We start from the raw sequence: 15,384 nt of genomic DNA on the forward strand, positions 1-15,384 counted from the left end.
GGCCAATGCATGTAAAAAAAAAAAAAAAAACCAAGATTATTAAATAGTTTTGTTGGCCAAATTATTTTAGGACTTTTAAAGTTGCAAGGTGTACAAATGTGTAAAACTTTCTGGCACTAGCAACCCTTTAAGGGGTTTCAGATGAATACTCTGGACTAGGGATGGTCCGAACCCGCTGAGGTTCGGGTTCAGATGAATCCAAACGCTCGGCATCGGATTCCCGCTGTCTGCCCGCTCCGTGCAGCGGGCGGATCCAGCGGGAAGACCACCTGGAAAAATGGGATACAGCCATAGGCTGTATCCCATTTCTCCAGGCGTTCCTCCCACTGGATCCGCCCGCTGCACGGAGCTGGCAGACAGCGGGAATCATTAACTCGGTTCGGACCATCCCTACTCTGGACCTCTCTATCATTGCCAGGATTATTTTGTCACTGGTTATTCTTCTTTGGCTCACATTTAGTAGTTCATAACTGCTGCATACCCGGAATAACTTGAAGTTGGAGATACTCTGCCCTTTGGCCATTACAGCTTGACTCTTAAAGAGTACCCGTCATTAAAAAAATAAACTTATCGGCCATGAAAGGGAAGATGGTCCGCCTCTCCCCACTCTTTAATCTCCATACTTACATTGGAAGCCCGTTTAGGTGATGTGACATGGAGCTGGGAGTTCTGACCCCCAACTGATCAAAACTTTTGATATGTCTTTGACATGACCACAATAATAAATACTTTATTAATAAACAATAAATAAAAAATCATAAAACTAAGGTTGGGTTCAAACTGCGTTTTTGCAATCCATTTAATGCAAAAAAAAAAAACATGCATTTGTGAGCATCCATTTTGCCATTGACTTCCATTATAAAAAAAAATGAAAAAAAAAAAAATTGCAAAACTTTTTTTAAAATAATTTTTATAATGGAAAAAGGGATCAAAATGGATGCACACAAATGTATCAGCTCTTTCGTCTATTTTTTTATTTTATTTTTTTTGCAAAAATTGCAGTGTGCGCCTTAGATGCAAAAAGCAGTACAGAACGTTTGCAGGAGGACATGTTGCAATGCCTTGGCTGCTGACTGGTTGAGCGGGCCTGACACATGACGAGGAACCTGGAAGCAGCCAGGGAACCGGAGTGGAGGACAGCAGACCCCAGCACTGGAGCCAGGGAGGTGCATGTTATGTTCAGCCGCCTTTTTCCCGGCACTTTGGTGGGAAAAAAATTCTCTTAATACCAAAAAAAGTGAGGAAACCCCAATACTGCCTACAAAAAGGAATAACTAAATGTAATACATACATCGGTGCGTGTGTCCCACAAGCCAATTCACCCAACGCTACGTTTTCGCATACGTTACTACGTTATAGTAAATGCAATCTGTGGTGGCGACCCATTGTCATGCTCTATCCACTTTTAAAAGTGGTAGGCACAACCTAAAGGGGCAAATGCAAACATTTGCAGCTTATTTATGCCGAATGATAAATGCTTTTAGTGTTCTATTCACATAATTTCAGCCGCCTCTGTCCTTTAAGACCAGGCAACCCCCAATGAGACTCTTCTACTCTGTGGGCCAGAGGTGACTTTCTTTAATGCTGTTCTTTGAAACTAGCATTCAACATCTCATAGAAATGAACAGAAGATTTCAAGTCAACAGAATAGATTGCTATGGGAATGAGTGTCATTAGGGGTGGGGATGAGCAAATTTACAGTAGAAACGAAGTGAGGCCCTTTGTTAGGATTGTCTGGCAGCTTGTCAAGTTGCTGTCTTTGAAGTCTGTGCCGCTCTGCTTTGGGTACCAGGAAAAGCTGGATCCAGTCCTGGGAAACTTCTCCCAGTTTCCCAGGTCTGAATCCAGCTTTTTCTGGCACCTGAGAGGGAGCGGAAGCACTTTGCTTCCCCCCTACTGTAAATTCCCTCATTCCTGATTAGGGGTCCTGTGATATCAGAGGACAGGATGGAGACCGAAAATGTATGAAAAAAGTAACATAAATCACAGTATTCTTACCGCGTTACAAAATGTGCTGGTAGTACTTTATTGGACTGATATACACTCAACGGCCACTTTATTAGGTACACCATGCTAGTAACGGGTTGGACCCCCTTTTGCCTTCAGAACTGCCTCAATTCTTCGTGGCATAGATTCAACAAGGTGCTGGAAGCATTCCTCAGGGATTTTGGTCCATATTGACATGATGGCATCACACAGTTGCCGCAGATTTGTCGGCTGCACATCCATGATGCGAATCTCCCGTTCCACCACATCCCAAAGATGCTCTATTGGATTGAGATCTGGTGACTGTGGAGGCCATTTGAGTACAGTGAACTCATTGTCATGTTCAAGCAGAAATCGAGACTCATCAGACCAGGCAAAGTTTTTCCAATATTCTACTGTCCAATTTCGATGAGCTTGTGCAAATTGTAGCCTCAGTTTCCTGTTCTTAGCTGAAAGGAGTGGCACCCGGTGTGGTCTTCTGCTGCTGTAGCCCATCTGCCTCAAAGTTCGATGTACTGTGCGTCCAGAGATGCTCTTCTGCCTACCTTGGTTGTAACGGTTGGCTATTTGAGTCACTGTTGCCTTTCTATCAGCTCGAACCAGTCTGCCCATTCTCCTCTGACCTTTGGCATCAACAAGGCATTTCCGCCCACAGAACTGCCGCTCACTGGATGTTTTTTCTTTTTCGGACCATTTTCTGTAAACCCTAGAGATGGTTGTGCGTGAAAATCCCAGTAGATCAGTAGTTTCTGAAATACTCAGACCAGCCCTTCTGGCACCAACAACCATGCCACGTTCAAAGCCCCTCAAATCACCTTTCTTCCCCATACTGATGGTCGGTTTGAACTGCAGGAGATTGTCTTGACCATGTCTACATGCCTAAATGCACTGAGTTGCCGCCATGTGATTGGCTGATTAGAAATTAAGTGGTAATGTGCAGTTGGACAGGTGTACCTAATAAAGTGGCCGGTGAGGGTATATCCATGATTATACAATTATACTAGGGCTTCCTCGAAAGCATACATAGCGAAAGCTTTACCAGGACATGTCTTCAGGATCTCCCCTACTCATACAAGGCAGTTGAGTCACGGCAGTGAGACGTAGAGTTAAAACCCACAGCATTAATATATTCATATACAGTAAAGACAAGATAGACTGTGAACATTCTTATTTTAAGCTGAATGCCAGAGTTTAATACATATAATCAGTCACAAGGAGTGTTACTGCCGTCTTCCACAGAAAAGGTCAGATAACCTGCATGGAAAAGCAAATGTAGTGATTAAAATCACATTTCATAATTCTTTTTCATATTAATTAGGCTCATTGATATGGAAGAAAACTTACTATGAATGGCCACAGGTTTATGAATATGAATTTAAAACCTGGAGACTTCTGGATTCTTTCCCAGCAAAGGTTAATAATAAATTAATGTGGACATTTGAAAAAAATGCTGAGTTTTTATTTTTACGAGAATTATTCTTTGTATTGGAGAAAGATTAGAGACTAAAAATAACAGGCTGTATTTTGGCTGCAAATCCCCAATTAACTGTATATTGTGGTATAAAAAAAGCCATTTGTGTTACTCAGATGATAACAGTGTTTCCCAGGTGTGTAGTCTGTTTCTTTTAATAGTTAAAAACCATTTATAGTGCACATGTCCCACCCACCATGCATAATTAAGCAAAAAAAAAAAAAAAAAAAAAAAAAAAAAAAAAAAAAAAAAAAAAAATAAATAAATATATATATATATATATATATATATATATATATATATATATATATATAGGAAAAAAGCAAAACAGGAGATAAACTTTCTCAGGCCAGTTTCACGCAAAAAAATTTGTGTCCATATTACTGCAAATCCCAACCCAACCATGTTTCTGATGACCTACTCACGTCGCGTGAAACCCAGTGATACATATAATTCTTTATGTATTTCTCAGATTTGATAACAGAATGTTAGAAATGGATCCACAGAAAAGAGTTCTGCTAGGGTTTTTCTATACTTTTTATTTTGTGTCCATATCCTAAGGATAAAAAAAAATACTAAAAAAAATTGCATTAATATCTAAATTGAGCCAGGAGAAGCGTGTGGTTGTGCTCTTCTCTGCCAGCATACTGTGATCTTGTTTTCACTACACAAAACAAGTTCCACTGTAAGTCTTTGGAGCTTGTCTCGTGCAGCATGTTTTTAGAAATGGTCAGGGTATGACCACTCAGATGCAACCAATCACATCTTTTAACCCTTAGGCGACCCTGGACGTACCCGTACGTCCAGGGCCGCCTCACCGCGTTCAGAGCGGGGCCGCAATCTGAACCGCCGATGTCCTGGGTGCCGCTCGTAGCCCGGGACCGCAGGTATTAGCGGGCACGGTCCGATCGCCGTGCCCGCTAATACAGTAATCGGATGCCGATTACCGTATGCAGCCGTTCCCTGCTGTCTAGTGGGGAGGACGTCCCGGAGGAGCGATCCACACATCTTACCCCTTCCGGGGTCAGCGCCGTAATGGCGCTGATCCCGGCTCGACACTCGATTGCTTCCGGCTGCATCAGCCGGAAGCAATCAATGTGCCTATCTCATGGATCTGTGCTGCAAATCTATGCAGCACAGATCTCAATGAGAGATCAGTGCACCTATACTAGAAGTCCCCCAGGGGGGCTTCTAGTATAAGTGTAAAAGTTAAAATAAAAGTGTGTTTATTAGTAAAAAGCCCCCTCCCCTAATAAAAGTCAGAATCGACCCCTTTTCCCAGGTTATAAATAAAAATAAATAAATAAACATGTTTGCTATCGCCTCGTGCGTAATCGCCCGAACTATTAATTAATCACATTCCTGATCTCGCACGGTAAATGACGTAAGCGCCAAAAAATCCCAAAGTGCAAAATTGCGCATTTTTGGTCGCATCAAATCCAGAAAAATTGTAATAAAAAGTGATCAAAAAGTCGTATATGCGTAATCAAGGTACCGATAGAAAGAACACATCATGGCGCAAAAAATTACACCTCACACAGCCCCATAGACCAAAGGATAAAAGCGCTATAAGCCTGGGAATAGAGCGATTTTTAGAAACCTATATTAACCATGGTTTGTATTTTTTACAGGCCATCGGATAAAAGAAAAGTTATACATGTTACATATCATCATAATCGTAACGACTTGAGGAACATATATAACAAGTCAGTTTTACCCCAGGGCCAACAGCGTAAAAACGAAAAAACCCCAAATAAAATAAATGTCTTTTTTCTTTTTTTCAATTTCACCACACTTTGAATTTTTTTCTGGTTTCGCAGTGTACTTTATGCAAAAATTCAGCCGGTCATTCATTGCAAAGTACAATTAATGACGCAAAAAATAAGGGCTCATGTGGGTTTCTAGGTGAAAAAATGCAAGTGCTGTGGCCTTTTAAGCACAAGGAGGGAGAAACGAAAACGCAAAAATTTAAATTGGCCCGGTCCTCTAAGGGTTAAAACGTCAAGAGAAGATTTTAGATTGTGAGCCCTAATAGGGACCAAATTGGCAAAGTTATGTAAAGTTCTGCGGAATCAGATGGCGTTATATAAATGCAGAATCATTATTAGAAGTTTGAGAGTTTCAGATGTTTTTAAACTGATGTTTTTGGAGCCTCATGTAATGTGATGGAATGTAAACAGTTAAAAACACAGCAAAAATATAAGATGGGAACTGCATTCAAACAGTAAAAAAATAAGATGGATAGAAACTTACTACTATCTCTAGAGCTAGCTCTAGTGTAGGTACCTTAACGTATTTCCATACCACATTTTTGAACAGTAAAGGTCACATTAATAAAACAAGCACTAAAACCATTTCCCTGTTTTTCTCAAACTGTGAACAATTAATCTCCGAAGTATCTCCATTATTACAGGGTTATTAAAATATGACAACTGAGCAAGAATAGGGGAATCTTAATGAATTTTGTTGTAATGCTAGTAGAGTTTTTTTTTTTTTGCTTAGCTATTATAATTCTGATGTCATAAAACCAATCATCACTGATGGTATTGAGCTTATATACAGCTTAGGCTTTTCTTCAAATCACATTAAAGAGGTTATCCAGTGGTACAAAAACATGGCCACTTTCTTCCAAACACAGTATCACTCTTGTCTCCAGTTTGGGTGCAGGTTTTGTAACTCAGTGCCATTGAAGTGAATGGAGCTTAATTGCAAACCACTTCTGAACTGGAGACAAGAGCAGTGTTGTCTCTGAAAGAAAGGGCCCATGTTTTTGTAGCGCTGGATAACTCCTTTAGGCTATGTTCACACTACGTATATTTGAGGCTGTATGTTTGAGGCTGTATAGCAACCAAAACCAGGAGTGGATTGAAAACACAGAAATGATCTGTTCACATTATGTTGTAATTGAGTGGATGGCCGCCATTTAATGGCAAATATGTGCTGTTATTTTAAAACAACGGCTGTTATATTGAAATAATGATAGTTATTTACCGTTAAATGGCGGCCATACACTCAATTTCAACAATATGTGAACAGATCCTTTGTGTTTTCAATCCACTCCTGGTTTTGGTTGCTATGAGGACCTGACATGAGGACCAAATACAGCCTCAAATATACATAGTGTGAACCCAGCCTAATTAAAATGTATGGGCAGCGTTCGGCATGTACCTGCAGGGTGAGGGTGTACCCGCAATTCAATTAAACACAGACTACAATGTAAAGTATGGCCGCCGGCCATACTTTACAATGTGTGAACAGCTATTGTTTCCGGACGCTGTTAGAAATAATAGGCATTTTTTAACATCTGTTCTAAGGAACGGACGTTAAGATAATGAAGTGGGAACACAACGGGCGGCATTGCATTGAATTTAGTGCAATGCCGGTGCTGCAATCAGCGTCCGTTCTTTTCCAGAAAACAACAGTGTGGAAACCTAGCTAAACACTTCTTTAGCCTCTGTTAGGTGAGTGAAGCCATATGGATACATTTGATGTTTATGCCAAATGTGGGGCCCAACATGAAGAGCCTTACAACATTACCATTTACCTATGTAAAGATGGTCATTCTGGTGTTTATCAAACTGTGTACACATCCAATACCTTTACGACATTGCAAACAGGCACTTGATCTATAGAGTTGTCTGTTAGTGTAATAATATTCAGCTTGTTTAATTTATAAAGTGTCCTTCTATAGTATATAGCAGGCTTCACATTTTCTCTTCCATTTTGTCCACAGCCAGATGTACGGAAATATGTGAACAAGACTGAAGACAATGTTGAACAGATGAGGAACAGCATCCCAATAAACCCAAGCCTTTCCCCAAGAACAACAAAGGTATCTGATCTCCATTACTAGTTCTGTAATACTAGCTCACTGATGGTTTTAACATCCCACTGGTTTTTCAGCCATATCATCTACTGTTTGGCAAGCCTGCAGTGAGCAGTATAGGTAGAGTGTTAAGACCCTATTGCACGGAGAGACCATCAGCCAAATATCTTACAGTGTAATAGAAAAGGCTATCAGCTGATGAGTAAGCAAACGCTTGATCGTCAGCTGACCGCAGACCTTAAACCTGTCAAAAGATTATCTGCTGCTGGACGCATGTCTCTGTGTAATAGGCTGACTGCTTATTAAAGCAAAGAGCTGCAAGTACATCTCTAGCAATGTCCATGAAGCCCTAGCAGCTTGAATATTGTGTTGTGTAATAGGCTTGATAAGCTTGTCGTGTTGTGTAATGGGCTTGCATACCCCATGGGTCGGGCCATCTAATACAGCCTTTAGCTGTTTTCAGATTACAGTTATAATGCAGTCTTGTGCTAGTTACCATGCAGGTGAGAGAGGTGTCTCAATATTCATGATTAGCGAATTTAAAGTACAAGCAGAATACATCGCTAGGCTCAGTGGTCAGCTTGTCAGCCAACAGTCTTTAAAATCCAGGTGCCTGGAAAAGCTGGATCCAGTCCTAACTTCTCCCACTTTCCCAAGACTGAATCATGCTTTTCCAGGCCCCAGGAGAGGAGCGGCACAGAGGTCAAAGACTGTCTGCTGACAAGCCGACTGCAGAGCCTAGCGAAGCGCTTTGCTAGTACTGTAAATTTGCTTATCCCTATTCATGAGGCATTGTTACAGCTTATTGGTGCACCTAATGGTAAAGTAATGCCCCAGGGCACCAAACAGCCTAATTTGCATAGTAATAAAACAGAATTTTCCAGGACACCAGCACAGCAGGGACATATAAAAGGTAATACTATATTCATTGTAACGTGCTCCTATGCCAGCAGCTTAACATGGTCTAACCTCCTAATAAATTCCATATAACATCCCTTTTGTGCTATAAGATCTGCTTTACCACTACATGCAGCCGATGGCTTTCGTTTTCACCCTTGGGTACTGTGATACATGTAGATGTACTTTAACCCCTTAGTGACCGCAGATACGGCTTTCTACAGCGGTCACTAGTGGGCTTTATTCTGACCTTAGAAACTTAAACCAGGTAAGATGTTTTTAATTGGGTTAAGGGCTTGCTGTTAATCTTGTGTATCTAAATATTTGTGTTTATTTAAGTATTGATTCATACTCCTTATTTATTGGGGTGTGCCTAGAGTTATATGACATATACACTTTTTTTTTAATCTCCTTTGCTTGATGCTCCTGCGCTGACATTACAGGAGATCACCCGTCTGCATGACAAGCTCCTGCTCCAACTACCCGGAGCAGTGATTTATCGCTCCAGGTGCTTTAACTCATTAAATGCCTCTGTCAAGTCACAGCGGCATGTAAGATAATGAATAAAAACTATACATCTTCCTGAAAAAATTTGTCTCAGAATCGCTACCATCACGAAAATATAACTGCATAAAGTGAGACAGGTCAGATTTTGAAAAATGAGCTTGGACAATAAGGCCCAAACTAGCTGCAGCACAAAGGGGTTAAAAAACATGATCTTGTAAAATATATATATATTTTTTTCTCAACAGAAGTATTCTAAGACAACAGCTCTAAAAGTGTCCACAAATAATGATGGCAAGGAATATGATCCACAGTGTGGTTCCAGTAGTGTGAAAAATGCATCTAGCAACTTACAGAGAACAACCAATGCAGATTTCTTCTCCGACACACCAAGTATCCGTAAACCAATGGTAAATCCAGACCATGGGGGGAATAAATGAAATCTCTGGTAAAGTCTGTTTATGTATTTTTCTTATATATCAAAGAACACACACTGTCATTTATTTGGTGCTTGGTAAACATTTACCCTGGCCAAAATCTCTGTTTCCAATGTTTACTTGTGCACCAAAATAAATAAATAAATCAGACTTTATTTTAAATAATCCCCCAATATTGGGTATTCAGGTAATTTCCAGGGAAATGTTGAGTTTCCTAATTTTGACACAAAGTGCCACGCGCCAAAAGATTGGCGCAAAACCCAGCAAAAAGTATACTCCCCATGTGTTCATCTTAAAGGGAACCTGTCACCACTGGACGCCCCCCATACTTAATTCATCCTGCCACTCCGGCTCCTGATGCCAGTCCCGCAGCAGAGATACAACCGCCCACCCGTCTTCGCCCTCGATACGTGCATAAGTGGAGATGAATCCAACGTCAATAGGAAATCACAGTCATTTTCTATGGATTTCGGACTCATCTCCGCTCATTTGCATACTAAGCGCAGATAAGCGGACGTTCATATCTGTGGCGGGACTGGCAGGATGGGGTAAATATGGGGGGGTAGTCAGGGGTAGGGTGAGTTCGGGGGCTGTCCAGGGGTGACAGGTTCCCTTTTAAGTACAGCAATAGAAAACAGCAATAATGGAGATTCACCTTATAAAACAATAAGACTTTCTCTACACCCCCACATTTCTATAGTTTTTTTTATTATGGTCAGAGACATAGCATGCTGCTCTATATAACAAATAGAAACCTTACAGACTCATAAACCTTATAGAATTATAACAGATCCATCATACACTCTGTAAAAATAAAAGCCACACCGCTGATTCTGTGACATAAAGTAAAGGGGTTGGACACCATCATAATAAAAAGTCATAACCACTAAGGTATCCCAGTGCACGCTTTTATTTCCCGTCTTGTGATCACAGATAGATTCTTGCATTTGTTTTCTTGTGACTGCTAGAATATGATTTTTTATTTTTTTTTTTAAGACATTATCACAATTTTTATGTATATACTGTGACATGTTCTAAAATAAAGTGTTAGCGGGAAAGAGACATCCTATAATACCAAATGTAGGTAACAAGTGGGTGTGCGGTGGTGGGGCTTGGTGAGGGATAAAGAAGGAAGTATGACTGCAAGATCACACCACACATGGGGTCCCGAGTCTCCTGTCAGAATGGAGCATGGTCATGCTTGGGCAATCCTTTTAAAGCAAACCAATCAACAGCTTTTTGATGGCTAAAGTTAAGATATCTGTATGATAAGGCTTTTTACCCTGAATCAGGAGATATGATCTCTTAATTCAATCCATCGCTCCAGCGCTCAGATATAAGCTTTAGCACAGCAACATCAAGACCCTTCCTTCCTAACACCCAGATGCCTGCATACGGTATAATCACCCACTCTTGTTAGGTTGACAGGCTTCATCTCCTGATGTGTATAAACCTAAAGCTTATATCTCAGCGCCAGAGCGATAGATTTAAATAAGAGTCGTATCACCTGATTCAGGGTAAGAAGCCTCTTCTCTGTGTTTGCTTTAGTCAAGAAAAAGCTACTGACAGGTCTGCTTTGTTTTTTTGTACAACAGATGATATAGCAAACCAAGATATACATTCATGTGGTATTGCTTTTCTGTTCTTAAAAATAATTTCATGTTCTATATGTTTAATTTCAGAAAGCGTGGAATATTGGTGCTACTCCAGACTACAAAGTAGCAGCAGATAACAGTCCAGAGTATATAGATGCTAGTAAAGACTTAAAGAGAAGGCAGATGTCTTTGAATGAACCAGACCTTCACAGTCAGGATCGTCAAGATATATATAAATACGGTTTTGCTGTTCCAGTTCTTGTACTGATGATCTATTATCTAATATATGTACTGTGATGATGAACTCTTCTCCATCTTTCTCAATTGCTTGATATCCGCTATATTTCCGACACAGTCAAAATGGCTTATTAAGTAGCTTCAGGGTGATTGGCTGAAAATGAAATATTTAATATATGCAGTGATGTAATAACATGGGAATATATAGCCAAGGATACAATTTTATGAAGAGAATTTACATTTAAGATAAAGCATACACAACAAGCAGGACATTAAATATTATGGTGGGCAGGTAAAGCATAACATAATTCTTACCAAGTGCTACATTTAAGCCCCTATTACACAGAGCGATCAGCGGGAGCAAGCGAGCACCGACCTATCAGGTCAGCGCTCGCTTACTCCTCATTCGCAGCTCGCTGCCAGCGCAATTACATGCCCCTACAGTAAGAGCAGGAACTGCGAGGGGGGCTCCCCAGGCGATCTAACGATAGCCCATAGGAGATAGCAGCAGTCTGCTGCCGCTGCTCCTATTGCATGGAGCGAAGGCAGCAAATCGTTGCTATCCTAGTCGTTAGTCTTTCAACATGTTGAAAGACAACGATCAGCCGACATCGTGCATGTGAGCATATCTAAAGTGTCATGGCAAATGCTGTCCCTTGGATCAGTTAGTGTCATTGTCGTTTAAATTTTTTTACAGAAATCAATCGTACAGGTGATTTTAAAAAAAACTTTGTGATTGGGGTTTATTAGCCGAAAAATGCATTTTTATCATGAAAAAGCAGTTTGAAGCTCTCCCCCATCTTCATAGTTTTCTATGGAGAGGGGAGGGGTGGAGGGAGATAAGGCACCAAAACAGGACAACAAAGAGTTAATTTACAGCTACATCACCAGGCTGACTATCTCCTCTGAAGTCAGCACTGACCTCTGAATACCGGCTTTCACACAGCTCCCACTGTGTAATCCTTTGTTCTCTGCTGGCGACTAATCTCCCTCTTCCCCCCTCCCCTCTCCATAAATTACACAGGGCTCGACTGATGTAAAAGAGTCGAAATTTCCTTATAATGAGCAGTGAATGAGAGAGAGGAGGGGGGGGGGACCTGGGGAAAGTCTTATTGAATGTAGATAATGGCATATTTTCCTAATAAACCCAATTTCCACTTTCCTAAAATCTTCTGAACTATTGATTTCTGCAACAACAAAAAAACCCCAACAGTGACACTTTCAGCAAGTGAGCATACAAACAGTGAATATGAATCAATCTGGTTGTTATAATCAAGATTACAAGATCAAGTGTTAATAAATTCTTAATAAAGATTTGGCCCCATTACCCTGTTGTACCTGGGTCATACACTGGAATTCTCTACCAGGACCCAACAATGCCAAATAAAAGGTCTGTTTTAGGGTAAATTCACACGGGCGTCTCGCATAAGAAATCCGCAGCTAATCCGCAATACACGTATTAATAATAATAAGAATAATATGTGTATTGCGGATTAGCTGCGGATTTCTTGTGCGAGACGCCCGTGTGAATTTACCCTTAGACTAGTTTACATAAAGAGTGCACAAAGGTAAATTTTTTTTTTTTCTAAGAAGTATTTTTATATAGCTCTTATATTTAATTGTGTTCCTTGAGGAACATCTCGAAACTGGATGCAAAAAAGTCTACAGTTTTATCTGATCAAATAAAAAGCAAATTGACAAAACAATTTTGTGTGAATGGTCTTTCATAACTGATCCCTTGAGTTAACAGTATAGGTGATGGTAAGGACTTGTGTAAGAGGAAAGCTTCTAGTAGTAATGCCAGTGTTCAGCTAGTCTAGTCAATAAAACAAGTAACATTACTACCCAGAGCTTCCAATACAGGAATCACATAACATTAAAGGGGAACTATCAGCAAGTTGGACAAATCTAACCTTTAGGAGCACTGAGGCACCCGTTAGGAGCGCTGCCTGCCCCCATAGCGCTAGTCATTATCATAAGAAAGAGGCGGGCCGGATCTACGCTATGGGGGCATGCAGTTCTCCTAACATCTCACCGGACTGTGGAGCACACGAATAACTGCACTGAAACGTGCTGAGGAAGAGGGTAAGAGACAATACTGTACCCTCCTCCTCAGCGTCTCTTGTGCAATAGGGACATAGCAGGTTAGATTTGTCTAACCTGCTGATAGTTACCCTTTAACCCCTTTGTGCTGCAGCTAGTTTGGGCCTTAATGACCAGGCTAATTTTTCAAAATCTGACCTGTCTCACTTTATGCTCTTATAGCTCAGTGATGCTTTAACGTATGCTAGCGATTCTGAGATTGTTTTTTCGTGACATATGGCACTTTATGTTAGTGGCAAAATTTGGTCACTACTTTGTGTGTTTTTTGTGAAAAACATCAAAATATCATGAAAAATTTAAAAAATTTGCATTTTATGAACTTTGAAATTCTCTGCTTCTAAAAAAAGAAAGTCGTAGCACATAAATTAGTTACTAAGTCACATTACCAATATGTCTTCTTTATTCTGGCATAATTTGGTAAACATATTTTACTTTTTTAGGGTGTTATGGGGCTTAGAAATTTATCAGCAAATTATCACATTTTCGTGAAACTGATTTTTTTAGGGACCAGTTCTTTTTTTAAATGGATTTAGAAGTCTGGTATCCTGAAAACCCCCATAAGTGACCCCATTTTGGAAACTACACACCTTAAAGAATTAATATAGGGGTATAATGAGCATTTTAACCCTACAGGGGCTGGAGGAAAGTATTCACAATTAGGCAGTAAAAAAATTGAAAATTTAAATTTTCCAATAATATATACGTTTAGATTAAAGTTTCTCATTTTCAAAAGGAATATGAGACAAAAAGCACCCCAAAATTTGTAATGCAGGTTCTCTTGAGTACAACGGTACCCCATATGTGGGCGTAAACCACTGTATGGGCACACAGCAGGGCTCAGAAGGAAGGGAGCGCCAATTAGCTTTTCCAATGCAGATTTTGCTGAAGAAGTTTCTGAGCGCCAGGTGCGTTTGTAGTGCCCCTGTAGTGTCAGCAGAGAGAAAACCCCCCATAAGTCACCCCATTTTGGAAAGTACACCCCTCAAAGAATTCATCTTGGTGTGTGGTGACCATTTTGACCCCACAGGTATTACAGGAAAGTATTCAAAAGAAGACAGTAAAAATGAAAAACTCGAATTCTTCCAATAATATGTTCGTTTAGTTTGAAATTTCTCAATTTCACGAGGAACAAGAGGAAAAAAGTACCCCAAAATTTGTTACGCAGGTTCTCCTGAGTACAATGGTACCCCATATGTGGGCGTAAACCACTGTATGGGCACACAGGAGGGCTCAAAAGGGAAGGAGCGCCAATTAGCTTTTTCAATGCAGATTTTGCTGAAGAAGTTTCCGAGTGCCAGGTGCGTTTGCAGAGCCCCTGTAGTGTCCACAGAGTAAAATCTCCCAATAAGTCACCCCATTTTGGAAAGTGCACCCCTCAAAGAATTTATTTTGGGGTGTGGTGAGCATTTTGACCCCACAGGTGTTTGAGGAAAATATTCAAAAGTAGACAGTAAAAATGAAAAACTCGAATTTTTCCAATAATATGTTCCTTTAGTTTGAAATTTCTCAATTTCACGAGGAACAGGAGAGAAATGTCACCCCAATATATGTAAAGCAGGTTCTCCTGAGTAGAATGGTACCCCATATGTGGGCATAAACCACTGCATGGGCACACAGCCGGGCTCAGAAGGAAGGGAGCGCCAATTAGCATTTTTAGTGCAGATTTTTCTGAAGAAGTTTCTGAGCGCCAGGTGCGTTTGCAGAGCCCCTGTAGTGTCAGCAGAATAGATTCCCCCCAAAAGTCACCACATTTTGGAAAGAGCACCCCTCAAAGAATTCATCTTGGTGTGTGGTGACCATTTTTACCCCACAGGTATTAGAGGAAAGTATTCAAAATTGGCCAGTAAAAATGAAAAACTCGAATTTTTCCAATAATATGTTGGTTTAGTTTGAAATTTCTCAATTTGACGAGGAACAGGAGAGAAAATTCACCCCAAAATCTGTAACGCAGGTTCTCCTGAGTAAAAAGGTACCTCATATGTGGGCATAAACCACTGTATGGGCACACAGCAGGGCTCAGAAGGGAAGGAGCGCCAATTTACAGGAGCAAAACCGCAGCTAGTAATGGTTATTAGAATAGCGCAGTTACTAAAATAAAATAAAAAAAATGAGATTACAGGTAATGTGGGGTGGTTACGGGCAACCAGGGGTGGTTATGGGCAACCTGAGGTGGTTACAGGTAATCTGGGGTGGTTACGGACAACATGGGGTGGTCACGGGCAACCTGCTGTGGTTACAGGCAACGTGGGGTGGTTACAGGCAATGCGGGGTGGTTACGGGCAACGTGTGGTGGTCACGGGCAACCTGCTGTGGTTACGGCAACGTGGG

General features: G+C 40.7%; 2 protein-coding genes across 6 annotated transcripts in view; one reads left to right on the forward strand and one right to left on the reverse strand.

Annotated features, from left to right (window-relative positions):
- Positions 1 to 12,647, forward strand: part of VRK2 (VRK serine/threonine kinase 2) — a 67,800-nt gene extending 55,153 nt beyond the window's left edge. For 2 of the 3 annotated variants that reach the window (XM_069954605.1, XM_069954606.1), the window contains exons 12-14: positions 7,191 to 7,289; positions 8,933 to 9,094; positions 10,804 to 12,647. In XM_069954605.1, the coding sequence (XP_069810706.1) occupies positions 7,191 to 7,289; positions 8,933 to 9,094; positions 10,804 to 11,013 (471 nt within the window). In that variant the 3' untranslated portion in view covers positions 11,014 to 12,647. Of the gene's footprint in view, positions 1 to 7,190; positions 7,290 to 8,932; positions 9,133 to 10,803 lie in introns of all 3 variants that reach the window. The other variant, XM_069954607.1, reaches the window with a different exon arrangement.
- The window catches only part of FANCL (FA complementation group L), a 66,221-nt gene continuing 53,987 nt past the window's right edge, over positions 3,151 to 15,384 (reverse strand). For 2 of the 3 annotated variants that reach the window (XM_069954610.1, XM_069954608.1), the window contains one exon: positions 9,859 to 11,107. In XM_069954610.1, coding sequence (XP_069810711.1) covers positions 11,072 to 11,107 — 36 coding nt within the window. In that variant the 3' untranslated portion in view covers positions 9,859 to 11,071. Of the gene's footprint in view, positions 3,241 to 9,858; positions 11,108 to 15,384 lie in introns of those variants that run through there. The other variant, XM_069954609.1, reaches the window with a different exon arrangement.

The sequence above is a fragment of the Dendropsophus ebraccatus genome, chromosome 15 (genome assembly GCF_027789765.1).
Source record: "Dendropsophus ebraccatus isolate aDenEbr1 chromosome 15, aDenEbr1.pat, whole genome shotgun sequence".
NCBI lineage: Eukaryota > Metazoa > Chordata > Amphibia > Anura > Hylidae > Dendropsophus > Dendropsophus ebraccatus.